General features: G+C 44.2%; 1 protein-coding gene across 3 annotated transcripts in view; it reads left to right on the forward strand.

Moving 5' to 3' along the window:
* Nucleotides 1-24,959, forward strand: part of ccdc57 (coiled-coil domain containing 57) — a 179,256-nt gene that overhangs the window by 37,039 nt on the left and 117,258 nt on the right. For all 3 annotated transcript variants that reach the window (XM_085963583.1, XM_085963585.1, XM_085963584.1), the window contains exons 4-5: nucleotides 6,045-6,146; nucleotides 10,582-10,739. In XM_085963583.1, coding sequence (XP_085819709.1) covers nucleotides 6,045-6,146; nucleotides 10,582-10,739 — 260 coding nt within the window. The remainder of the gene's footprint in view (nucleotides 1-6,044; nucleotides 6,147-10,581; nucleotides 10,740-24,959) is intronic.

Here is a 24,959-nt window from a genome sequence, read left to right on the forward strand (position 1 = left end):
AGCCGGGAGAGAGCCTGGTATCGACCTAAAAGGATTAAAATAATAATCATCTTCTTCTTGGGCAGTCCCTCGGAACCGAGGATGACTTGCTTCCACATTAAAAATGAGTTCTCGGGTGTCTGATGAGTCCAATGCGGGACCTACAGTCTCTGTCACAGGTGGAGCAGACGGTGGTTGAAGGGGCGGGTGGGTGGGGTGCTTGGGTTGACATATGCTGCTTGTGCTGCCTGCGCTTGGCTTCCACTTGCTCCCGGCGAAGAGACTGGAGGTGTTCGGCGCCTTCTCAGATGCTTCTCCTCCACTTTGTGCGGTCTTGGGCCAGGGATTCCCAGGTGTCAGTGGGGATGTTGCACTTTTTCAAGGAGGCTTTGCGGGTGTCCTTGAAGTGTTTCCTCTGCCCACCTGGGGCTCTCTTGCCGTGCCGGAGCTCCGAGTAGAGGGTTACACTATCAAAAAGTGCACACCTTTTTCCTTTACAGATCCTTGAAAAAATCTACAATGCCGTATTCCAACAGATTATAAACAATACTAAGAATTATTCTTCAATAACTGAAGCATCTTGTGCATTGGAAGCAGCTGCAACATCGGTGCACAAAATCATAGCGGTATTTGAGTTTTGTTTAAGCTGTAAAGTAGATCCAATATATTCTAGGTTATATCAAGAAAATAATAGGTAGAGGTGTTTCTTCACAGTGGAGATTCCATGAGAACCAGAGTTTCTTATCTCTGTCATGACCATGTTAGGCTCTCAGTTCTTATATGGAGTTACCAGGTGGAGTGGCAGACTTTCCATTCATATAGAGGGGGAAATTGGCAGAGCAGAACCTGTCCAAATGCATTTGCCAAGAATGAGATAAGTAAGCCTCAGTATGTGTTTTAAGGGGCAATTTCAGAGTTCCTTGAAAATTAAATTTTTCTTCAGTTTTACACAATGAATCCACTGTAGCTGACAGGACAGCACTTGCAAAGAAATCTGTTGTCTGGACTGCAAATCTCTTCAGATTTGCTCCTGCTTGTAAAAGCTGCATTGAGGTGAGCTGCCTTGTCAATTAAAAGGTAAATAATACAAAAACTAATGGGAATGAAATGTGAACTAAAGTAAAGGCAGGCAACTAATAAATGCATCAGCTTATTTGTAGGTCCTGTGATCAGACAGGCCTTTTAATTTTTTTTATATATGTGCACAAATCGTTGAAGGTGGTAGGGCAGATTGAGAAAGTGGTTAAAAAAGCATACGGGATCCTCGGCTTCATAAATAGAAGCATAGAGTACAAAAGCAAGGAAGTTATGATGAACCTTTATAAAATACTGGTTCGGCCTCAACTGGATATTGTGTCCATTTTTGGGCACCACACTTTAGGAAGGATATGAAGGCCTTCGAGAGGGTGCAGAAAAGATTTACAAGAATGGTTCCAGGGATGAGGGACTTCAGTTACGTGGATAGACTGGAGAAGCTGGGGTTGTTCTCCTTAGAGCAGAGAAGGTTGAGAGGAGATTTGATAGAGGTGTTCAAAATCATGAGGGGTCTAGACAGAGTAGATGGAGAGAAACTGTTCCCATTGGCAGAATGGTCGAGAGCCAGAGTACACAGATTTAAGATGATTGGCAGAAGAACCAAAGGCTACATGAGGGAAAACTTTTTCACTCAGTGAGTGGTTAGGATCTGGAATGCACTGCCTGAGAGGGTGGTGGAGGCAGAGTCAATCGTGGCTTTCAAAGGGAATTGGATAAGTACCTGAAAGAGAAAAATTTGCAGGGCTACGGGGAAAAGGCAGGAGAGTGGAACTAGTTGAAGTGCTCTTGCAGAGAGCCGGCACGGGCTCGACGGGCCAAATGGCCTCCTTCTGTGCTGTAACAATTCTATGATTCTAAAAGGCACTTTCTGCTTCATGGTGAAAAACTGAAGCACTAAAATTTAAATATCGAGGAAGTTTTAAAACACTAATGCTGAAGCTTATTTATAATTCTTGGCAAGTGCTTTCGACCACGTTTGAAGCAAAACAATGGTGAAAATATAATTAATCAACCCACTGAAATGGGCATTAAGAGCTTGGAGAAAACTGGCTCAAGATTAATGCACCTTTAATGTACCTCTATCATTTTGTGTATGCATGTCTAAAATGAAAGGAAAAATACAAGTGCAACCAAAGACTACCCCACATGAAGAATTGCACTTTATCAAAACTACAGCAGTGTCCAGAGCTAAATCAAACCCAAACGGCTGCTACAGTAACAGACAATTTCTCACCTTTCACACCTAGCAAAAATATACAGGCAGCTCTGCATTTACAGGGCAGGAAATGTTGAGTGAACTGGGATATGGTATGAAATTTAAAATTAATTAATTTCATCAGAATATTTTATAACTGGCTTTCAAAGGGAATTTTATATTATATACAGGTAGACTACCTTTTATCCGAACTTCCGAAAACCGAAACCCTCTAAAAACCGAAAGTTTTTTCGTTCAGCGTAAGTCGTGCGCACGACATGACCAGACTGGCGCACGACCCCGACCCCCGCCGACGACCCCCCGCGGACCCCCCCCCCGTCGACCCCGACCCCGACTCCCGCCGACCGACCCCGACCCCCGACCCCCCGACGACACCCCCGACAAATTTCCCAGTCTTATAAAATACCTTCCGAAATCCGAAATTTTCCGAAAACCGAAACACAGCTGGTCCCGAGGTTTTCGGATAAAGGATAGTCTACCTGTAGTGCTAAAAACAGAAAATACATATTTTAAAAAAAAAACATGATTTGTTCTGGAAATCTGCACATTTGATCCAAATATGATTGTAGTGCACTTCCATTTCAAATTCAGGATCAAAAATGAAATTTTCTTCTAGTTTTGTAAATTTTCTTGCTCATCATATTGGAGTCATGTTCTAGCATCTCTGCAAGGTCATATTCTATGCTTTTATTTTTCAAAAATTTGACTCATTTACACAAGTAATTAAAAGAACTAAAGTACAATGCTATGTCTTTTTACTTTCTCCCCTCTTCTGACTTCTTCCAAGGGTACGGATCATTGGGTGCCAGGTACCCTATGGTGCCTCATCCAAGTAAGCATTATATGTGAGCCTTGATAGTGAGTGTTGGCGGAATATTCTACCTCAGTGGCATCATAGCCAAGCCTTATCTGTCCTAATCCAATGTCCACGCAATTGCATTTCCAGGAGTGGTCTGTGAATAACAGTCAGGAAAACAAACTCTGGCTGATTTTCCTCTTCCCTAACCCAAAGGCACAGAAGCCAATGGTAGCATCTTTACCAGCACTCAACTGATAGCAGGTAACTCACCACAGACTTCACTCCAAACTTTCCAGTGCTAGCAGAATATTGTTGATCGATATATCAGCTTCAAAATTTAATTTAAGATTAATGCAACGTGAATAGTTACAACATTTGCAATATTCCATGTGTATTAAAAACAGCAGCATCTTGTAGGACTACTTTATGGCTCAAGAACTTTATCCAGCTAAGAGACCAGGAAGGTCCCTAGATTTAATCTCCAGCCTTTGTTGACTTTCCTGATCTCTGCTGGACTGATGTAAGTCACTACAATTAACCTCCGCATCGTTGGGTTAGAGAGTGGCAACTAGCCAGGGTTCCCACAACTAGCCAGGGTTCCCACAACTAGCCAGGGTTCCCACTCCTAGCCAGGGTTCCCACTCCTAGCCAGGGTTCCCACAACTAGCCAGGGTTCCCACAACTAGCCAGGGTTCCCACTCCTAGCCAGGGTTCCCACTCCTAGCCAGGGTTCCCACTCCTAGCCAGGGTTCCCACAACTAGCCAGGGTTCCCACAACTAGCCAGGGTTCCCACAACTAGCCAGGGTTCCCACAACTAGCCAGGGTTCCCACTCCTAGCCACTATGCAGTGACCCCCTGCTGCAAGAGCATTCCTGTGATAACAGAATTGGGCTTGACTGTGATGTACCACATGGTTCAATAGTTTGCTGATATTCACTGCAGTGGTTCTAGTGTGAGTAATTACCATGTGAATGTGGTAGCCAATGCCCATGAAACTTTACCCCAACAAGGAATCAATGGCTTGAGCAAACGAGGGAAGGGGATACAAATGGTTGAGAGATAAAAATATAGTACAGTAACTGAGAAACGTTCCAGTTGAATACTGTTCTTTGTTTGCAACCTGCTTTCCCCAGAACTCTTTGGAATTGATGGTTATTTGTGTGTCAGGGTTTATTTCTATAATGTTTACACTGCATTTAATAAATGTAAAACAACATTTCTTGCATTTTAAAGTTTAATGCTTTTTTCTAAAAATGTACCGAAGTCCCCTTTTTATATTATGTAAGTGGCTCCAAAACTGAGTCATTGTTGCCACATTGTCCCACTTACACTGTGAGGGGGACTCGGCACCAACTGAATGAGTTGCCAAAACAGTCATGAAACACTGCACATATGCAGCAGATAGTACAAAGTCAAATGTGTAACTTTGTCATTGTGGCGTTAGCTTTCCCCACCATTGGGGGTGGCAAAAACGCCTTGCTGGCCAGTACAGGCAGGGCCAGAGCTCGGCCCACCTATGGCCAGAATTGAGATGGCAGATTTGATGCAAGTAAGGCCACTGGGAGACATTTGGCTTTTCCACTGGTGGTAGTTTACCAGTGGAAGTATCCGGTGGAACCTCTTCTCAAGGAGATTATTAGTAGTTGGCGACACTGGCACAGAGTTGTTTAGGATACCCGATTACCTCCGATTTCCAGCTTATGCTGAGTTAGCTGATTTCAAGCCAGGTTGGCAGTAGGATGCTACAATTGTCCTCAGTACCTCTGGGCTAGGGAGGGGAGCAAACAGCCAGGGTTCCTGCTCTAGATCGCTATCCCCTTACCTTCCCTTCCCCAAACACAGGAACCTCATGCTGGAAAGTACATTTTGTGGGCGGATGAAAATAGGATGGGGCTTGGCGTGTGACTTGTCCAGTCACATAGCCTGCAACTGTTTAGGTTCTCACATGAAGAATAGTCACTTGGGTGAAATACCAGTTGGTGCCTATGGAACTGTTTCTTAGTAGGAGTCAGTGATTTCAGAAGAGGAGCAGAGAAAAAATAAATATTGACAGAGGCAAATAAAATTGGGGACTTGTACTTTAAAAAAAATTACTGGAGATTGTTGGAAGAGAAGTGGCAGTGAATTAAACTGGATGAATTCACTGGAGATTGTTATTGCACATGGGATAGTAATACGTGTTTTAAAATTCACAAAGGGCATTCAATAAAAAGTAAAGACTAGAATATAAAGGGGGAAAAATTCAGTTGCTTGCGCCTCCCATTAGCGCCTTAAGAGGGCGCTAATGGGGCGTAAAGCAACTAGCGCCCGGGCGCGGCGATGTTTGCGCCGCTCGCGAAATTAACTAGACATTTTGCGGCGGCGCTAAACACTACCACCACGATCTCCTGCGCCGGCAGATCGTGACGTCAGTCAAGTGCGCAACGCCCCGGTAGCGCCCCGGACCAGATATTGAGTGGTGCCCCCTGCCTTACCGCTTGCCGCTAGCAATGACAGGTTGAGGGGAGTGTTTTGCAGTCAGAAAGGGACTGGGGGAGCACTATTTAAAGGCGACCACTTCCTGCCTTTTTTTGTTGGTGACATTTTTGCACCACGCATTCTGGGGGAGAGAGAGAGAGAGAGAGAGAGAGAGACTTCTGGAGAGATTCAACACTGTGTGAAGGAGTTTTGGGTACTGAGCAGCACTTTGCAGGTTCATTTTGATTTGCTCTTCCTTGCTTCGCCAGCGCTCTGAGGTAGCGCCTCGCTCCTCGGCATTTGCGCCTTAAGACAGGTGTGAAGCGCCTGATTTAGCGCTCCAATCACCTCCAGGGGCGATAAAAGCCAAGTTTGCCGTCGGAGGCGATAATTAGCGCCAGGCGCTAAACTTTGCGCACGGCCGATAATGGCGCCCCAAACGGGGCGATACTGAATTTTTCCACCAAAGTGTTTTGCATCTTAGCTTTAACTGTTTTTAGTTAAAACCTTATATATTGACGTTTCAACATCAAATTGTACGTTTTGTTTTCTTTCAGGAGCTGTTAGCAGAGTTTGATGCTGAAATGAGACACCGAGAGCATGAGTTCACACTCAGAGCAGATGAAATGAGTAATGTGATACTTACCAGTGAACTGAAGGTTTGTGGGGAGTTTTAATTGCTATGATCCTGTTATGCTGGCAGGCTTGTCACTAATTCAGTACTTACAGGTATCTGAGAGATAGATTATGCACTTGTAGCAAGAGACAGGCTATCTCAAACCTAGACTGGAAAAAATTATGAGTAATCTAACTATTCTCATACGTGTTTGAGCAGCTATATTAAACTCTATTACACAGGCGTACTTCAGACTATGCCCACAAAGGCCTAAATGTAAAAAATGAAAATTGCTTCTAGTCACTGTACAAGTCTCCTGAAAGACTCCAGTCAGAATGTTCTACCCCAACACAAAAGCAAAATACTGCGGATGCTGGAAATTTGAAATAAAAACAGAAAATGCTGGAAATACTCAGCAGGTCAGGCAGCATCTGTGGCGAGAGAAACAGAGTTAACGTTTCAGGTCGATGACCCTTCGTCAGAACTGGAAAAAGCTGGAGATGGAATAGGTTTTTAAGCAAGTGTAGGGGCAGGGAAAGAGGGGAAGGGAGGAAAGAACAAAAGGGAAGGTCTGTGATAGGATGGAAGGCAGGAGAGATTAAGAGACAAAAGGGATGATGGTGCAAGGCAAAAGGAGATGGTAATGGGACAAGTTAAGAAACAAAAGATGGCTCTAGATGAAGTGTAAATGGCACTGGCAGAATGATCGACAGCTGCCATGTGGGAGAGAGGAAAAAAAAGATAGGGGCAGAGGTTATGGTCTGAAATTGTTGAACTTGATGTTGAGTCCAGAAGGCTGTAACGTGCCTAATTGAAAGATGAGCTGCTGTTCCTCGAGCTTACGCTGAGCTTCATTGGAACAGTGCAAGAGGCCGAGGACGGAGAGGTCTGAGCGGGAATGGAGCGGAGAATTAAAGTGACAGGCGACCGGAAGCTCGGGGTCACCCTTACGGACTAAACGGAGGTGTTCCACAAAGCGGTCACCCAATCTGCGTTTGGTCTCCCCAATGTAGAGACCGCATCGTGAGCAGCGAATACAGTATACGAAATTGCAAGAAGTACAAGTAAATCGCTGTTTCACCTGGAAGGAATGTTTAGGGCCCTGGACAGTGGGAAGGGAGGAGGTAAAAGGGCATGTGTTGCATCTCCTGCAGTGCGCGTGAAGGTGCCAAGTGAAGGGGAAGGGGTGTTGGGGGTAATAGAGGGAGCGGTCCCTTCGGAATGCTGAAAGGGGAGGTGAGGGGAAGATGTGTTTGGTGGTGGGATCATGCTGGAGGTGGCGGAAATGGCGGAGGATGATCCGTTGAATATGGAGACTGGTGGGGTGAAAGGTGAGGACAAGGGGAAACCTATTGTGGTTCCGGGAGGAAGGGGTAGGGGTGAGAGCGGAAGTGCGGGAAATAGAATGGACACGGTCAAGGGCCGTGTCAACCACAGTAGAGGGGAATCCTCGGTTGAGGAAAAAGGAAGACATGTCGGAAGCACTAGTATGGAAGGTGGCATCGTCCAAGCAGATGCGGCGGAGACGGAGAAACTGGGAGAATGGAATAGAATCCTTACAGGAAGCGGGGTGGGAGGAAGTGTAGTCCAGGTAGCTGTGGGAGTCAGTGGGCTTCTGGTGAATGTTTGTCAATAGCCTATCCCCAGAGATGGAGCCAGAGAAGTCGAGGAAGGGAAGGGAAGAGTCGGAGATGGACCATGTGAAGGTGAGGGAAGGGTGGAAATTGGAGGCAAAGTGATGCAGTTTAGTCTTTCAGAATTACTTTTCCATTGATGATCGACATGTTTAATGATTACAACATTCATTCACTTCAAACTTCCACAAATTGGAGGATTGACACTTAGATCCACCAGCTATAAAGCATGTACAGTATGTTGCCTTTGTTACTTCTAGACTTGGCTATTGCAACAGACTCCTGGCTAGCCTCCCACGTTCTACCCTCCGTAAACTTGAGGTCATCCAAAACTCTGCTGCCTGTGTCCTAACTCGTACCAAGTCCCGTTCACCCATCACCCCTGTGCTTGCTGACCAACATTGACTCCCGGTTAAGCAACGCCTTAATTTTAAAATTCTCATCCTTTGTTTTCAAATCCCTCCGTGGCCTCGCCCCTCCCTATCTCTGTAATCTCCTTCAGCCCCACAACCCTCAGGTATTAGCGCTCCTGTAATTCTGGCCTCTTGAGCATCGCCGATTTCAATCGGTCAACCATTGGTGGCTGTGCCTTCGGCTGCCAAGGCCCTAGGCTCTGGAATTCCCTCCCTAAACCTCTCCGCCTCTCTACCTCTCTTTCCTCCTTTTAAGACGCTCCCTAAAACCTACCTCTTTGACCAAGCTTTTGTTCATCTGCCCTAAGATGATCTTATGTGGCTCAGTGTCAAATTTTGTTTTATAATGCTCCTATGAAAAGTTTTGGGACGTTTTACGACGTTAAAGGTGCAATATAAATACAAGTTGTTATCTGGCATGAGCTGAAGTGAAATGCTTGGCATAAACAGACTTTTTCTCTTTGCTGTTATTCTATCAATAGTGTGGTGAATTTATCAAATTGACAATGGATGACTGACTGAGGAAGGCCCTGACATCATGGATGATCAGATTATCTGGTGTTCTGGCATCACAATTGTTCTGAACCCCCCACCTTTCTCGTGGGCTTGAAAGCCAGGAAAGGATCTCGTGTAATGTTACATTTTTGTGGTTGTGGACTATGTATTAATAGACATGTTTCAGGCTTTGTGTTCTCATTGGTTATAGTCCTGGCATAACTTCTTTAAAATTTAAAGATTATTTTTAAAAAGTCCAGAGTGAATCCAACAGTAAATTGCAAGTATCTCACAATTCTGGATTTTTTGACTTTTTCCACAGAAAGATTGAAAAAAATAAGTTACTTTAAATATTGTAAAGCCTAGTATGTTCCTGCAAATAAAATAAAAAGTAAGAGGTCTGAGATGATAGATTGTAAAGATGCCAATGAGCTAGCTTTGTTTTCTCATTGACTGCAGATATTGAGCTATTCATTGGCTTGTCTCAGTAAATGATAAATGCCTCACATCCATTTTGTTGGCATGTTTTTGATCTCTATCTGGGTGTGAACAGCCTGAAATAAAGCAAAACACAGACATGAACAAGTATAGGCTGGCTTTTGGGGGAAAACAGGCAGCCAAGCATCAAAGGGCCACAAGAATGCTGGAATACAGGAGGAAATAGTTAGGAAAGCAAGAGAACCCATTGCAGTGGGGTAGATAGCATATTCAGTATTTTTATATTATTACACAAAGACAAGTTGTATTATGGAAATAAGTAAATCCAATTATAACTGTTCTGTATGTTCATCAGATGGGAAATAAAGCAGCTTGATGATCCATATCATCATCTCACGTTCACTCGGTGCACCTTCAGAAAGATTGAAAAAATACACAAGTGAAAGAGACGAGTATGTGATCCAGATAGTACATTGCTATTGTAACATCGCTGGGTTATGCTTTTGTATAAGTAGATATAGGGCAGTGTGAGTCAATTCCCATAAAAGTAAGATGGTCCGACCATTTAAGGGACCAAATGATACCACTGAACCCAGGAAAGTAACTACGACAAAGCCAAATTTGTAACATAGCATAAAACCAGGGTGTACTGATTCCTTTGGAACTCTTTTAAATGGCCTGAGTGCATGTTCATAGTTTTACCAGCTCCAGTTAAAGAACTGGAGCTGACACAACACAAATGTGTGTGCAACTCTCCCTTCTTACCTACCTTTTCCACCCCTCTATCCTTCTCCTCCACCCCTCTATCCTTCTCCTCCACCCCTCTATCCTTCTCCTCCACCCCTCTATCCTTCTCCTCCACCCCTCTATCCTTCTCCTCCACCCCCTATCCTTCTCCTCCACCCCTCTATCCTTCTCCTCCACCCCTCTATCCTTCTCCTCCACCCCTCTATCCTTCTCCTCCACCCCTCTATCCTTCTCCTCCACCCCTCTATCCTTCTCCTCCACCCCTCTATCCTTCTCCCCCACCCCACTATCCTTCTCCTCCACCCCACTATCCTCCTCCACCCCATATCAATCATACTAGTTTATTCCCGATGGCATTGCACATTTCAACTCCATACCAAATTTAGTTTTTAGGTCAACTGGATTTAGGACGGATAATTGGAGGAGGGAGTGGAAAAGAACAGAGGAGGGAGAGCAGAGAGGAGGAGAGAGAAATTAGAAGAGGCGGGGGGAGGAGATGACATCAACTTGTATCAATTTAAAATGCTCAATTGCATTTTAACAGATTTATGCATAACTAAGCCCAGACTCCTATGAAAATTCTTGTGAACAATCGAGAGTGCAGTTTTTCGAGGTTCCACTGCATGTAATGTCTATATAAATTCTTCAGCAAAATGGAGTTGAAGGATTTTATTATTTGCCTGTAATGCCAAAGCTTAGACCTAAAGAATAAAGAAACATTTCTGTGTCGACCTATAATTGACCACTACAGGTGAAACTTCTCTCAAAAGAGCTGGAGCTCCTGAGGGAGGCGGGAGCAAAGGCTGCAGAATCACTTCAAACAGCAGAGAAAACAAACCGTAAAATGGAAAAACAGCTTCAAAGAAAAGAGTGGGAATTGAAAGATGTAGTCGCCTTAAAAGAAGTCAGGTATGTGTTATGAGAAAAAGTTTCTTTTTCATTTTTTATTAAATCCTTTGAGATATGACTTACAGACCATCTCTGTAATCGTCTGGATTTTTTTAATTAATGTATAAATACTATCTAGTGGGTGTAGTTTGCTTATTTTTGTTATACATTTCTGGACATGAAGCTTTTAAAAGAGTTATAAAGGTGTTTGGAAGTGGTTAGTTATAGAGGCCTTTCATCTCTAGGATCTGGGATCAAATCCAGTCTAATGGACTGAAAGTATAACGGTCCTATTTGAAATGGGTTTGGACATTCTCTATCCAGTTCCTAATGAGCATAGCCTGACAGCTGTCCCTAATTTGGCTCTAATTGGTAACATGATTCAGAGGGGTCACAGCATGGTTGGTATGTTTTTCGGAGGTTGGAGCTGAGGCACATTGTTGGGACAGAGCAGAAGAAACTTGATGCTAATCCAGGGTTTCTGAACTGGAAAGAGTTCCATTCCCTAGCACTAACATCCCTAACCCTTCAAAAACAGATGAAAGTGAATGAAATTAATGGGAAATTAACCAGGTGGACTGAAAGTCAGTTTGGAAATAGATGGCAGAATGTGTTGATAAACATGCTATACTCTGCCTTGGTGGAGTGACGAGTATAGAGTTCTACAGGAGCATGCTCTGGACTTATTGATTTGTAGGATGGCCGATCCGTTATTCTGAGACTGTGACCCCTGGTTCTAGACTCCCCAGCCAGGGGAAACATCCTCCCTGCATCTACCCTGTCAAGCCCCGTAAGAATTTTGTATGCTTCAATGAGATCACCTCTCATTCTTCTAAGCTCTAGAGAATATAGGCCTAGTACACTCAATCTCTCCTCATAGGACAATCCCCCATCCCAGGAACCAGTCTGATGAACTTTCGTTGCACTCCCTCTATGGCAAGTATATCGTTCTTTAGGTAAGGAGGCCAAAATTGTACACAATACTCCAGGTGTGGTTTCACCAGGGCCCTATATAATTGCAGTAAGACATCTTTACTCTTTTATACCCAAATCCTCTTGTAATAAAGGCCAACATACCATTTGGTTTCCTAATTGCTTGCTGTACCTGCATGTTAACTTTCAGTGATTCGTGTACAAGGACACCCAGGTCCCTCTGAACACCAACATTTCCCAATCTCTCACCATTTTAAAAAATACTCCGCATTTCTATTTTTCCTACCAAAGTTGATAACTTCACATTTCTTCACAATATATTCCATTTGCCATGTTCTTGCCCACTCACTTAGCTTGTCTATATCCCCTTGAAGCCTCTTTGCACCCTCCTCACAACTTACATTCCCACCCAGCTTTGTATTATCAGCAAATCTGGATATATTACATTTGGGCCCCTCATCCAAATCATTGATGTAGATTGTGAATAGCTGAGGCCCAAGCACTGATCCTTGCAGTACCCCACGAGTTACAGCCTGCCAACCCGAAAATTACCTGTTTTTTCCGACTCTCTGTTTTCTGTCCATTAACCAATCCTCAATCCATGCTAGTGTATTACCCCCAATCCCATGAGCCCCAATTTTGCTTAATAACCTCGTGTGGCACCTTATCGAATGTCTTCTGAAAATCGAAATACACCACATCCATTGGTTCCCCCTTATCTAATCTGCTAGTTACAACCTCAAAAAACTCCAACAGATTTGTCAAACTCGATTTCCCTTTCATAAATCCATGGTGACTCTGCCCAACCCTATTGTTATTTTCTAAGTGCCCTGTTAACACGCCCTTAATAATAGATTCTAACATTTTCCCTACTACTGATGTCAGGCTAACTGGTCTGTAGTTCCCCATTTTCACTCTCCCTACTTTCTTAAATAGTGGGGTTACATTTGCTACCTTCCAATCCACGGGAACCATTCTAGAATCTGTGGAATTTTGGAAAATGACAACCAATGCATCCACTATCTCTATAGCCAACTTTTTTAAAACCCTAGGACGTAGGCCATCAGATCCAGGGGATTTATCGGCTTTCAGTCCCATTAATTGCTCCAGTACTACTTTTTTTTACTAATACTAATTTCTTTCAGTTCCTCATTCTCGCTAGACCCTTGATTCTCCACTATTTCCAGGAAGGTTTTTCCGTCTTCTTCCGTGAAGACAGACACAAAGCATTTGTTTAATTTCTCTGCCATTTCCTTATTCCCCATTATAATTTCTCCTGTCTCAGTCTATAAGGGACCCACATTTACTTTTGCTAATCTTTTCCTTTTTACATACCTATAGAAGCTTTTAGTCTGTTTTTATGTCTCTCGCTAGTTTACTTTCATATTCTATTTTCCCTTTCTTTATCAATTTCTTGGTCCTCCTTTGCTGAATTCTAAACTCCTCCCAATCCTAAGGCTTACTACTCTTTTTGGCAGCATTATAAGCCTCTTCCTTTGATCTAATACTATCTTTAACTTCTCTTGTTAGCCACGTTTAGACCACTTGTCCTGTGGGGTTTTTGTGCCTTAAAGGAATGTATATTTGTTGTAAATTATGTATTAATTCTTTAAAAGTTAGCCATTGCTCGTCCACTGTCATACCTTTTAATGTAGTTTACCAATCTACCTTAGCCAACTCGCCCCTCATACCTACGTAGTCTGCTTTATTTAGATTTAAGACCCTAGTTTCGGATTTAATTAAGTCACTTTCAAACTCAATATAAAATTCTATCATATTATGGTCACTCTTCCCTAAAGGCCCCTTTACTACAAGGTTATTAATTAACCCTTTCTCATTGCACAATACTAGATCTAAAATAGCCTGTTCCCTAGTTGGTTCCTCAACATACTGATCTAGAAAACTATCTTGCATACATTCCATGAATTCGTCCTCCACACTATTGCTGCAAATTTGGTTTGCCCAGTCTATATGTAGATTAAAGACCCCTTGATTACTGTATTACCCTTGTTACATGTGCCTCTAATTTCCTGATTTATACTCTGCCCTACATTACAACTACTGTTTATAAACAACACCCACCAATGTTTTCTGCCCCTTGCTGTTTCTTAGCTGCACCCAAACTGATTCTACTTCTTGATTTTCAGAGTGAAGATCATTTCTCTCTACTGTCTTTATCCCATCCTTTATTATCAGGGCTACCCCTCCTCCTTTTCCATTTTGCCTATTCCTTCTAAATATTTAGTTCCCAACCTTGGCCAGTATGAAGCAAGCAACAGAGCAAATAGAATGTTGCATTACATGGCTTCAGTCGAGTATAGCTTGGGAGGATATCATGCTGAAGTTGTAAAGTGCTCTGGTCATTATGCATCGAGTACTGCATCCAATTTTGCCCACCGTGAAACAAGTGACGCATTCAAGCCCTGGAAATGGTACAGAGAAGAGCTACAAGGCCAATGATTTGTGTCAAAGGATGGCATTATGAGCAAAGACTAGAGAAACTTGGGCTTTTCAGCACTGATGGAAGGTAACTGAGAAGGGACTTTATAGAAGTATAAAGTGGTACAGGATTTTATTTTTATAACCACAACAAATTATATCTGCTAATCCATCCCTCAATTTGTCCAGATGACCTTGAATGCCATCAATTGGGTACCTGGCCACATTGCTTGGTGCCGTTAGCAAACTAATCATTGTAAGCATCTGTTTCCATATCATTTACAAATAGAGTAATCTGTGGCAGAGCCACTAAGGGACTCTTATATCGATGTACATAATTATCTGTAACAGAATGAATCTGTACCTGTATTCGTTTTACTACATGTAAATAGCGCGGTCTCTAAAGGGTTAAGACCAAACGCGATGACGTCACCACGTATGAGTCCATGTATGGCATCGAAAACTTTGCGACGCCAGGAGGTCGGAACGATCGGGCGGGGATCCCCCAAGGAGACGTCGCAGAGCACGGAGGTGCCTGCTGAGTGGAACTGCACATCTGCTGGCTGGAGGCAGGAGGAGTCGGAATGGAACGCCTGTGTTTCCGGATCGGTGGCTTGGTCGGCAGCCAGTTGGGAATAGTCGATCCCCAGCTGAACGGCTTGGACGGTCGCACGCGAAAGACAATCAGCCACCACGTTGTCCTTTCCGGCCACGTGCTGGATGTCAGTAGTAAACTCCAAAATAAAGATAAGTTGTCGCTGCTGTCGAGCCGACCATGGTTCGGCGGTCTTGGCCATGGCAAACGTCAGTGGCTTGTGATCCACGAACGCGGTGAAGTGGCGTCCCTCTAATAAAAATCGAAAATGGCGGATAGCCAGAAACAGCACCAACAACTCCCTGTCAAACGTGCTGTATTTGCGCTCATTATGTCGTAGTTGGTGACTAAAAAAATGCCAGTGGCTGTCATGTGCCGCCGACCCACTGTTCTTGCATGGCGCCCTTGGCGTAGTCCGAAGCATCGGTCGTGAGAGCGATAGTGGCACCCGGCAGCGGGTGTGCCAACATAGTGGCATTTGCAAGAGCGGTCTTCGTGTCGCTGAAGGCGCAGTCCATCTCGGGCGTCCAAACCACGGGCCCTTTACCCGGCTTTCCCCTGAGAGCCTCGTAGAGTGGTTGCATTAGTTGAGCGGCCCTGGGAATGAAACGGTGGTAAAAATTTACCATACCCAGGAACTCCTGGAGGGCCTTGATGGACTGCGGCCGTGGGAACGCTGTAATCGCCTCTACCTTCGACTGAAGCTGCATCCCACCCTCCGAAGTGATGCGGTGGCCCAAGAAGTCGTTATGTGGTAGGCCGAACTGACATTTGGCCGGGTTGATTATCAAACCATGTTGATGGAGGCGGCGAAAGAGGGTGCACAACTGGCAGATATGTTCCTCTTTGGTGGAGCTGGCGATCAGAATATCGTCAAGGTAGACGAATAAAAAGGGAAGGTCCCGCAGCACCGAATCCATCAGATGCTGAAACGCCTGCGCCGCATTCTTAAGCCCAAACAGCATCCGGAGGAACTCGAAGAGGCCGAAGGGAGTAATGACCGCCGTCTTTTGGATGTCTTGGGGGTGTACCGGCACTTGATGGTATCTCCGTACGAGGTCGACCTTCGAGAATATTGACTTTCCTGCCAAATGTGCGGAGAAATCCTGTATATGGGGTATTGGGTACCGATCGGGGGTTGTAACGTCATTAAAGCGTCGGTAGTCACCGCATGGCCGCCATCCACCACCGGGTTTCGGGATGATATGGAGTGGTAAGGACCAGGGACTATTCGACCGGCGAATAATCCCCAACCGCTCCATTGCGGCGAATTCTGCTTTAGCGGCCGCGAGTTTGGTGGGTTCCAGGCGCCGAGCTCGTGCGTAAACCAGAGAGCCGGTCATTGCGATGTGGTGCTCCACGCCGTGTTTGGCGGTGGATGAGGAGAAAGTAGGCTTGGTTAGCTCCGGAAATTCCCCGAGCAGGTGAGTGAATTCGTTAGGCGCGGGTGTAGCACAGGAAACCGTGTGCGACACAACTGTGCTGCGGAAACAAGGGACGGAGTCGAAGGTGGCCGCGTTAATCAGACGGCGATTTCTCACGTCCACCAAAAGGCTGTTGGCGCATAAGAAATCTGCGCCGAGGATGGCTTGCGAGATTTTGGCGGTGATGAAATCCCATTGAAAACGCTGTCCGCCGAAACACACCTAGGCTCGCCGTTTACCGAAAGTACGGATAGCACCGCCGTTGGCGGCCTGGAGGGGAAGCCACGCCTCCCAGTCCGGATGTCGAGGACGGAGGCGGGCAGGATGCTACACTGCGCCCCTGTGTCGCATAGAAACCGTCGGCCGGAGATGGAATCAGTAATGTAAAGGAGCTTCCCGGAATCGCCGATCGCCATCGCGGCCGTGGGACATCCCTCAGGCTCGGGCTGCCTTTCCCAGACTTGGCGCTGGTGTCTTTTCTTCGGTTGAGGCGTGAAACTGCAGGGAGGCCGGCAGCATCTGGCTTTCGCGCCGAAACGGGCGTGGTAAAACCACAAGCCGGGCAAAGGAGGCGTCGGGGCAGAATCCAAGAGGGGGGGTCGCCTCGTGGCGGCGCAGTACTGCTGCGTGACTGCATAAATGGTGTCCGCCTCAGCGGCAAGTGCGACGCAATCCGTAGCATCCGATCTTGCGAGGGCTGCCTGTACCTGCTCGGGCAATTGGCTCAAAAACAACTCCCGAAAGAGGAAGCATTGCGGTTCAGAGCCAAGGAGTGTGAGCATCTGGCACATCAACTCCAATGGCTTGGAGTCGCCTAACCTGCGCAGTGTAAGTAAACGACGTGCGCGTTCCGCCTTCGTGAGGCCGAAAACCTGAATTAACCGTGCTTTTAGCATTTCGTACTTGCCGTCGACCGGGGGGTTTTCAAGCAGGTTGATGTCCCTTGAAGCCGTGGAGCCGTCGAGTGCGGAGACCACGTAGAGGTAACGGGTCTGATCCGCCACGATGTTTTGCAGTTCAAACTGAGCTTCCGCTTGCACGAACCAGGAGGCCGCCTGTTGTTCCCAGAACTGAGGGAGCTTCAAAGCCACCACGTTCGCTTCCATCATCTCGTTGCGCGTCGCTTCCTCCGCGAAGATCGTTCGCGAAAGTTCGGGGTCACCACTGTAGGAATTGTCAGGTTCCTAATCAAAAGACTGAGATCGAGTCAGTCTGTTAACTAAACTAAGTTTAATACTGTTTTGCAGAAGTAACAATCAAACACAGGAGAACTAACAAACAGGCCTATGCTCAATGCTGGCTCCACGAGGACTGAGAGAGAGGGCTCCTCCCTCTGACGTCATCACGTTTCCTGCCGTTGGGAACGTCACGTGACCCACGTGGTGACATCATCGCGTTTGGTCTTAACCCTTTAGAGACCGCGCTATTTACATGTAGTAAAACGAATACAGGTACAGATTCGTTCTGTTACAGATAATTATGTACATCGATATAAGAGTCCCTTGGTGGCTCTGCCACAGATTACTCTATTTGTAAATGATATGGAAACAGATGCTTACAATGATTAGTTTGCTAACAGCACCAAGCAATGTGGCCAGGTACCCAATTGATGGCATTCAAGGTCATCTGGACAAATTGAGGGGATGGATTAGCAGATATAATTTATTGTGGTTATAAAAATAAAATCCTGTACCACTTTATACTTCTATAAAGTCCTTTCTCAGTTACCTTCCATCAGTGCTGAAAAGCCCAAGTTTCTCTAGTCTTTGCTCATAATGCCATCCTTTGACACAAATCATTGGCCTTGTAGCTCTTCTCTGTACCATTTCCAGGGCTTGAATGCGTCACTTGTTTCACGGTGGGCAAAATTGGATGCAGTACTCGATGCATAATGACCAGAGCACTTTACAACTTCAGCATGATATCCTCCCAAGTTATACTCGACTGAAGCCATGTAATGCAACATTCTATTTGCTCTGTTGCTTGCTTCATACTGGCCAAGGTTGGGAACTAAATATTTAGAAGGAATAGGCAAAATGGAAAAGGAGGAGGGGTAGCCCTGATAATAAAGGATGGGATAAAGACAGTAGAGAGAAATGATCTTCACTCTGAAAATCAAGAAGTAGAATCAGTTTGGGTGCAGCTAAGAAACAGCAAGGGGCAGAAAACATTGGTGGGTGTTGTTTATAAACAGTAGTTGTAATGTAGGGCAGAGTATAAATCAGGAAATTAGAGGCACATGTAACAAGGGTAATACAGTAATCAAGGGGTCTTTAATCTACATATAGACTGGGCAAACCAAATTTGCAGCAATAGTGTGGAGGACGAATTCATGGAATGTATGCAAGATAGTTTTCTAGATCAGTATGTTGAGGAACCAACTAGGGAACAGGCTATTTTAGATCTAGTATTGTACAATGAGAAAGGGTTAATTAATAACCTTGTAGTAAAGGGGCCTTTAGGGAAGAGTGACCATAATATGATAGAATTTTATATTGAGTTTGAAAGTGACTTAATTAAATCCGAAACTAGGGTCTTAAATCTAAATAAAGCAGACTACGTAGGTATGAGGGGCGAGTTGGCTAAGGTAGATTGGTAAACTACATTAAAAGGTATGACAGTGGACGAGCAATGGCTAACTTTTAAAGAATTAATACATAATTTACAACAAATATACATTCCTTTAAGGCACAAAAACCCCACAGGACAAGTGGTCTAAACGTGGCTAACAAGAGAAGTTAAAGATAGTATTAGATCAAAGGAAGAGGCTTATAATGCTGCCAAAAAGAGTAGTAAGCCTTAGGATTGGGAGGAGTTTAGAATTCAGCAAAGGAGGACCAAGAAATTGATAAAGAAAGGGAAAATAGAATATGAAAGTAAACTAGCGAGAGACATAAAAACAGACTAAAAGCTTCTATAGGTATGTAAAAAGGAAAAGATTAGCAAAAGTAAATGTGGGTCCCTTATAGACTGAGACAGGAGAAATTATAATGGGGAATAAGGAAATGGCAGAGAAATTAAACAAATGCTTTGTGTCTGTCTTCACGGAAGAAGACGGAAAAACCTTCCCGGAAATAGTGGAGAATCAAGGGTCCAGCAAGAATGAGGAACTGAAAGAAATTAGTATTAGTAAAAAAAAGTAGTACTGGAGCAATTAATGGGACTGAAAGCCGATAAATCCCCTGGATCTGATGGCCTACGTCCTAGGGTTTTGAAAAAGTTGGCTATAGAGATAGTGGATGCATTGGTTGTCATTTTCCAAAATTCCACAGATTCTAGAATGGTTCCCGTGGATTGGAAGGTAGCAAATGTAACCCCACTATTTAAGAAAGTAGGGAGAGTGAAAATGGGGAACTACAGACCAGTTAGCCTGACATCAGTAGTAGGGAAAATGTTAGAATCTATTATTAAGGGCATGCTAACAGGGCACTTAGAAAATAACAATAGGATTGGGCAGAGTCACCATGGATTTATGAAAGGGAAATCGAGTTTGACAAATCTGTTGGAGTTTTTTGAGGTTGTAACTAGCAGATTAGATAAGGGGGAACCAATGGATGTGGTGTATTTCGATTTTCAGAAGACATTCGATAAGGTGCCACACGAGGTTATTAAACAAAATTAGGGCTCATGGGATTGGGGGTAATACACTAGCATGGATTGAGGATTGGTTAATGGACAGAAAACAAAGAGTCGGAAAAAACAGGTAATTTTCGGGTTGGCAGGCTGTAACTTGTGGGGTACTGCAAGGATCAGTGCTTGGGCCTCAGCTATTCACAATCTACATCAATGATTTGGATGAAGGGACCAAATGTAATATATCCAAGTTGATGATACAAAGTTAGGTGGGAATGTAAGTTGTGAGGAGGAGGCAAAGAGGCTTCAAGGGGATATAGACAAGCTAAGTGAGTGGGCAAGAACATGGCAAATGGAATATATTGTGGAGAAATGTGAAGTTATCAACTTTGGTAGGAAAAATAGAAATGCGGAGTATTTTTTAAATGGTGAGAGATTGGGAAATGTTGGTGTTCAGAGGGACTTGGGTGTCCTTGTACACAAATCACTGAAAGTTAACATGCAGGTACAGCAAGCAATTAGGAAACCAAATGGTATGTTGGCCTTTATTACAAGAGGATTTGGGTATAAGAGTAAAGATGTCTTACTGCAATTATATAGGGCCCGGGTGAGACCACACCTGGAGTATTGTGTACAGTTTTGGCCTCCTTACCTAAAGAACGATATACTTGCCATAGAGGGAGTGCAACGAAGGTTCATCAGACTGGTTCCTGGGATGGGGGGGATTGTCCTATGAGGAGAGATTGAGTAGACTAGGCCAATATTCTCCAGAGCTTAGAAGAATGAGAGGTGATCTCATTGAAACATACAAAATTCTTACAGGGCTTGACAGGGTAGATGCAGGGAGGATGTTCCCCCTGGCTGGGGATCTAGAACCAGGGGTCACAGTCTCAGAATAAGGGGTCGGCCATTTAGGACTGAGATGAGGAGAAATTTCTTCACTCGGAGGGTGGTAAATCTTTGGAATTCTCTACCCCAGAGGGCTGTGGAGGCTCAGTCATTGAGTATATTCAAGACAGAGATCGATGGATTTTTGAATATTAAGGGAAACAAGGGATATGGGGATAGCTCAGGAAAGTGGAAATGAGGTAGAAGATCAGCCATGATCTTATTGAATGGCGGAGCAGGCTCGAGGGGCCAAATGGCCCACTCCTGCTCCTATTTCTTATGTACTGATTGTTTGTGTTAAGTGCAGAGTCTACTAATGCATCTAGATCTCTTTTAACTTTACTTTAGCCAGTTTACCATCATTCATAGAAGCAGAAAACGCTGGAAATAATCAGCAGGTAATGCAGCATTTGTGGAATGAACAGACAAGTTAATGCTTTGGGTGTGGACCCTTTGTCAAAACTCTTTGTCAGAACTTTTGGCATAGGTTCCGCACCCAAAACGTTCTGTTCTCTCCACAGGTGCTGCATGACCTGCTGAGTGTTCCCAACCTTTTCTGTTTTTGTTTCTGATTTCCAGGATTTGGAGTTTCTTTACTTTCTGGTCATTCATAGATTACAAGTGTTATCCAAATGTATTTCCATTGTGCAGTACCTTGCACAAATCAGTTTTGAATTTCATTTGCTACAGTTATGCCCATTTACAGTTTTAATCTAGCTCTTTTTGTAGAACCGTGGATGCCTCCCCCTCCTGTCAATTTAATGTTGTCTGTGAATGAGGCCAGTTTCCATTGAGTTTATGAATCCACATCATCAATGTAAATTTGAAACAGTAGGGCCCCTAGCATCGACTGCTGAGACATTCCACACCGTCCTTCTTTCCCTTTGCCCAGCATTGCTCCCCTAATAAGTAACTGCTGCTTACTTCTCTTAAAGCAGTTTCTTATCCATAATCCAGGTTTCATCTTGTATTCCTGCTACTCTTAAGCTTACGTAGGAGATTTTGAGGAACTTTGTCGAAGGTTTTCTGGGGGTCTTGCTACAGAATGTCATAAGGTTTCCCTTCGTTCACTTGCAATGCCACTTCCTCAAAAGAAGAGGTTGTCGAGGCAGGATCTTCCTCTTCTAAATTCACGTTGGCTGCTACTTACTAGACTATTATTGTACAGGTAGTCCTCAAGTTTGTTCCTCATAATTGATTCTGTTATTTTCCCAGTTATTAACTAATGGGTACATAACTGCCTAGGCTTGTTGTTACCATTTTAAACACCAGTATTACATGATCTTATTTCTAATCTACAGGAGGTGCCTAAGGCATTCATTGAGTCCCTCATAATGACCTTCAGTACTTCATAAATCTTGTTACCGTATCTCTCTCAGTATTGTGCCATAAATCAATTTGTGAGATTTGATTATTTGGAGTACTTTGTGCTTGTCTAGGACCTCCATCTCATTGATGTCATGCTAACACGGATTACCTCTGATAATAAAGGGCATGCTATAGTGTCTCTTCTAGTGAATATTTCAAGGATGTAATCTCAAGGACTCATCCTCAATTTCAGTTCTGATATCAGCCTTTAAGGTTCTTGCCTCTTTCCTGACGGGCTCTCTTACTAGTGTAGTACAGGAAGAATTTCTTGTTGCTATATTTAGCATCTGCAGTTGTGCTTGTTTCCTTTTCCCACCCTTGGTTCTTTAAATATTTTTTCCCAATGGTTTCCCCCTCATCCTTCTCACTGAAGGCTTTACAAACTTCCTCAACTGAGATGGTGTTAAACAATTCCTCCCAAAAATTTGCTTTAAGTCCTTCCCTCATTGCTTTGAATTTGTCCTTTTTTAAAATGTTGTACCTATATCTTTACCCTTTGGCAGTGCTGAATCCCAGATCATATCAAACTTGTGATTGTTGCCATCCAGGAGTGCCACAACTTCATTCTCTGCACTCTATCTAATTTGCCAAATCAAACTGAAAGCTGGTCTTGTGGCTTCCCTGATGTACTGTATGATGTAACAAACAGGGGTGGATAAAGGGGAACCAGTGGATGTGGTGTATTTGGACTTCCAAAAGGCATTTGACAAGGTACCACACAAAAGATTACTGCACAAGATAAAAAATCACGGGATTGGGGGCAATATACTGGCATGGGTGGAAGATTGGCTATCTAACAGAAAACAGAGAGTTGGGATAAATGGTTCATTCTCTGGTTGGCAATCAGTAACTAGTGGTGTTCCACAGGGGTCAGTGCTGGGACCCCAACTCTTTACAATCTATATTAACGATTTGGAGGAAGGGACCGAGTGCAACGTATCCAAGTTTGCTGACGATACAAAGATGGGAGGGAAAGCAGTGAGTGAGGAGGACATAAAAAACCTGCAAAAGGACACAGACAGGCTAAGTGAGTGGGCTAAAATTTGGCAGATGGAATATAATGTTGGAAAGTGTGAGGTTATGCACTTTGGCAGAAAAAAATCAAAGAGCAAGTTATTATCTAAATGGAGAGAAACTGCAAAGTGTTACAGTACAAAGGGATCTGGGGGTCCTGGTGCATGAAACACAGAAGGTTAGTATGCAGGTACAGCAGGTGATCAGGAAGGCCAATGGAATCTTGGCTTTTATTGCAAGGGGGATGGAGTATAAAAGCAGGGAAGTTTTGCTGCAGTTATACAGGGTACTGGTGAGGCCTCACCTGGAATACTGCGTGCAGTTTTGGTTTCCATATTTAAGGAAAGATATACTTGCTCTCGAGGCAGTTCAGAGAAGGTTCACTCGGTTGATTCTGGAGATGAGGGGGTTGACTTATGAGGAAAGGTTGAGTAGGTTGGGCCTCTACTCATTGGAATTCAGAAGAATGAGAGGCGATCTTATCGAAACACAAGATTGTGAGGGGGCTTGATCGGGTGGATGGAGTGAGGATGTTTCCACTGATGGGTGAGACTAGAACTAGGGGGCATAATCTTAGAATAAGGGGCTGCCCTTTCAAAACTGAGATGAGGAGAAACTTCTTCACTCAGAGGGTAGTAAATCTATGGAATTTGCTACCCCAGAGAGCTGTGGAAGCTGCAACATTAAATAATTTTAAAACGGAGATAGACAGTTTCCTAGCTGATAAGGGAATAAGGGGTTACGGGGAGCGGGCAGGGAAGTGGACGTGAGTCTAGGTTCGGATCAGCCATGATCCTATTGAATGGCGGAGCAGGCCCGAGGGGCCGTATGGCCTACTCCTGCTCCTACTTCTTATGAAGCACTATTGCATTACATTTACTAATTAAAACTAAACCACCTGGGCATTTCCAAATTATATTTAGTTCACTGAAATTCTCCATTATTATATTTATATTTAATTAATTGAAATCCCCCACAAGTGTCAGTTGTGGCCCAGTGGTAGCAGTCTCGCCTCTGAGTTAGAAGGTTGTGGGTTCAAGTCCCACTAGGTTTGAGCACATAATGCAGTCCTGAGGGAGTGCTGCACTGTTGGAGGTGCCGTCTTTCGCATGGGGTGTTAAACCGAGGCCCATCTGCCCTCTCGGATACTGCCCTCTATGATATGTAGATAAACTATAAACTCCACTATGCATTGTACAGTTAAAGAAAAAATACACTTTTATGGTGCAAATTGACTGAAGTTGAGGCTTACAGTGTGAACTTTTGAACAGAGGGTTTTAGAATAGCATGGGAGAGGCGAAAAACCAGATAAAAACCCAGGCCAGTTTGGGAAAATTAATCTGGAAAATTCTCTGACCGCCTTAGGGGATTAAAACTCGTCCAGGAACATAGGAACAGGAGTAGGCCATTGAGCCCCTCAAGCCTGTTCCGCAGAGTCCACTTTGGCCCTGATTAATGTTATACAGTACATACCTTCTATACGAGGTGATCTCCGCCCCAACCAGAAACAAGTCTCGCTCTCGCTTGAAGGAATTCAGCTTATGGTCTGTGCTGGGTTAGCTGATTTCAGCAGATGTACCATAATTGGCCTCAGTGTTTGCACATTAGGAAAATGAGCCATTCATATTCTGGAAATACGTATGTGAACATTGGATGAGGACAGGATTGAGTTTGATTGCGATTTCTACCCATTCCTCCTCCCCAGGGTCAACTAGCTCACGAACACTCACTGTCAAGGGTCACACAAGATTTGATAGCCACTTGAGTGAGGACAACTGACATGCATGGAACTGTACTCCAGCAGAGGCTAAATGCCTTCAGGAGGAGAGGGAAAAAAATTGCGGAGGAAAAATAAAAACACTTCTGACCAATGTTCATCTACATCTGTGTATTGTAATATCAGTGAGTACTAGGCTCTTGGCCTGTTGCTAGCAGACTTCAGTTTGCTGATCTCAATTAGTGGATGAGCATACAAGTTAATCATCATTTCATAGAAACATAGAAAAA

This window comes from Somniosus microcephalus, chromosome 21 (genome assembly GCF_052327205.1).
Source record: "Somniosus microcephalus isolate GS21.2 chromosome 21, FLI_Smic_1.0, whole genome shotgun sequence".
In the NCBI taxonomy this organism is placed as follows: domain Eukaryota; kingdom Metazoa; phylum Chordata; class Chondrichthyes; order Squaliformes; family Somniosidae; genus Somniosus; species Somniosus microcephalus.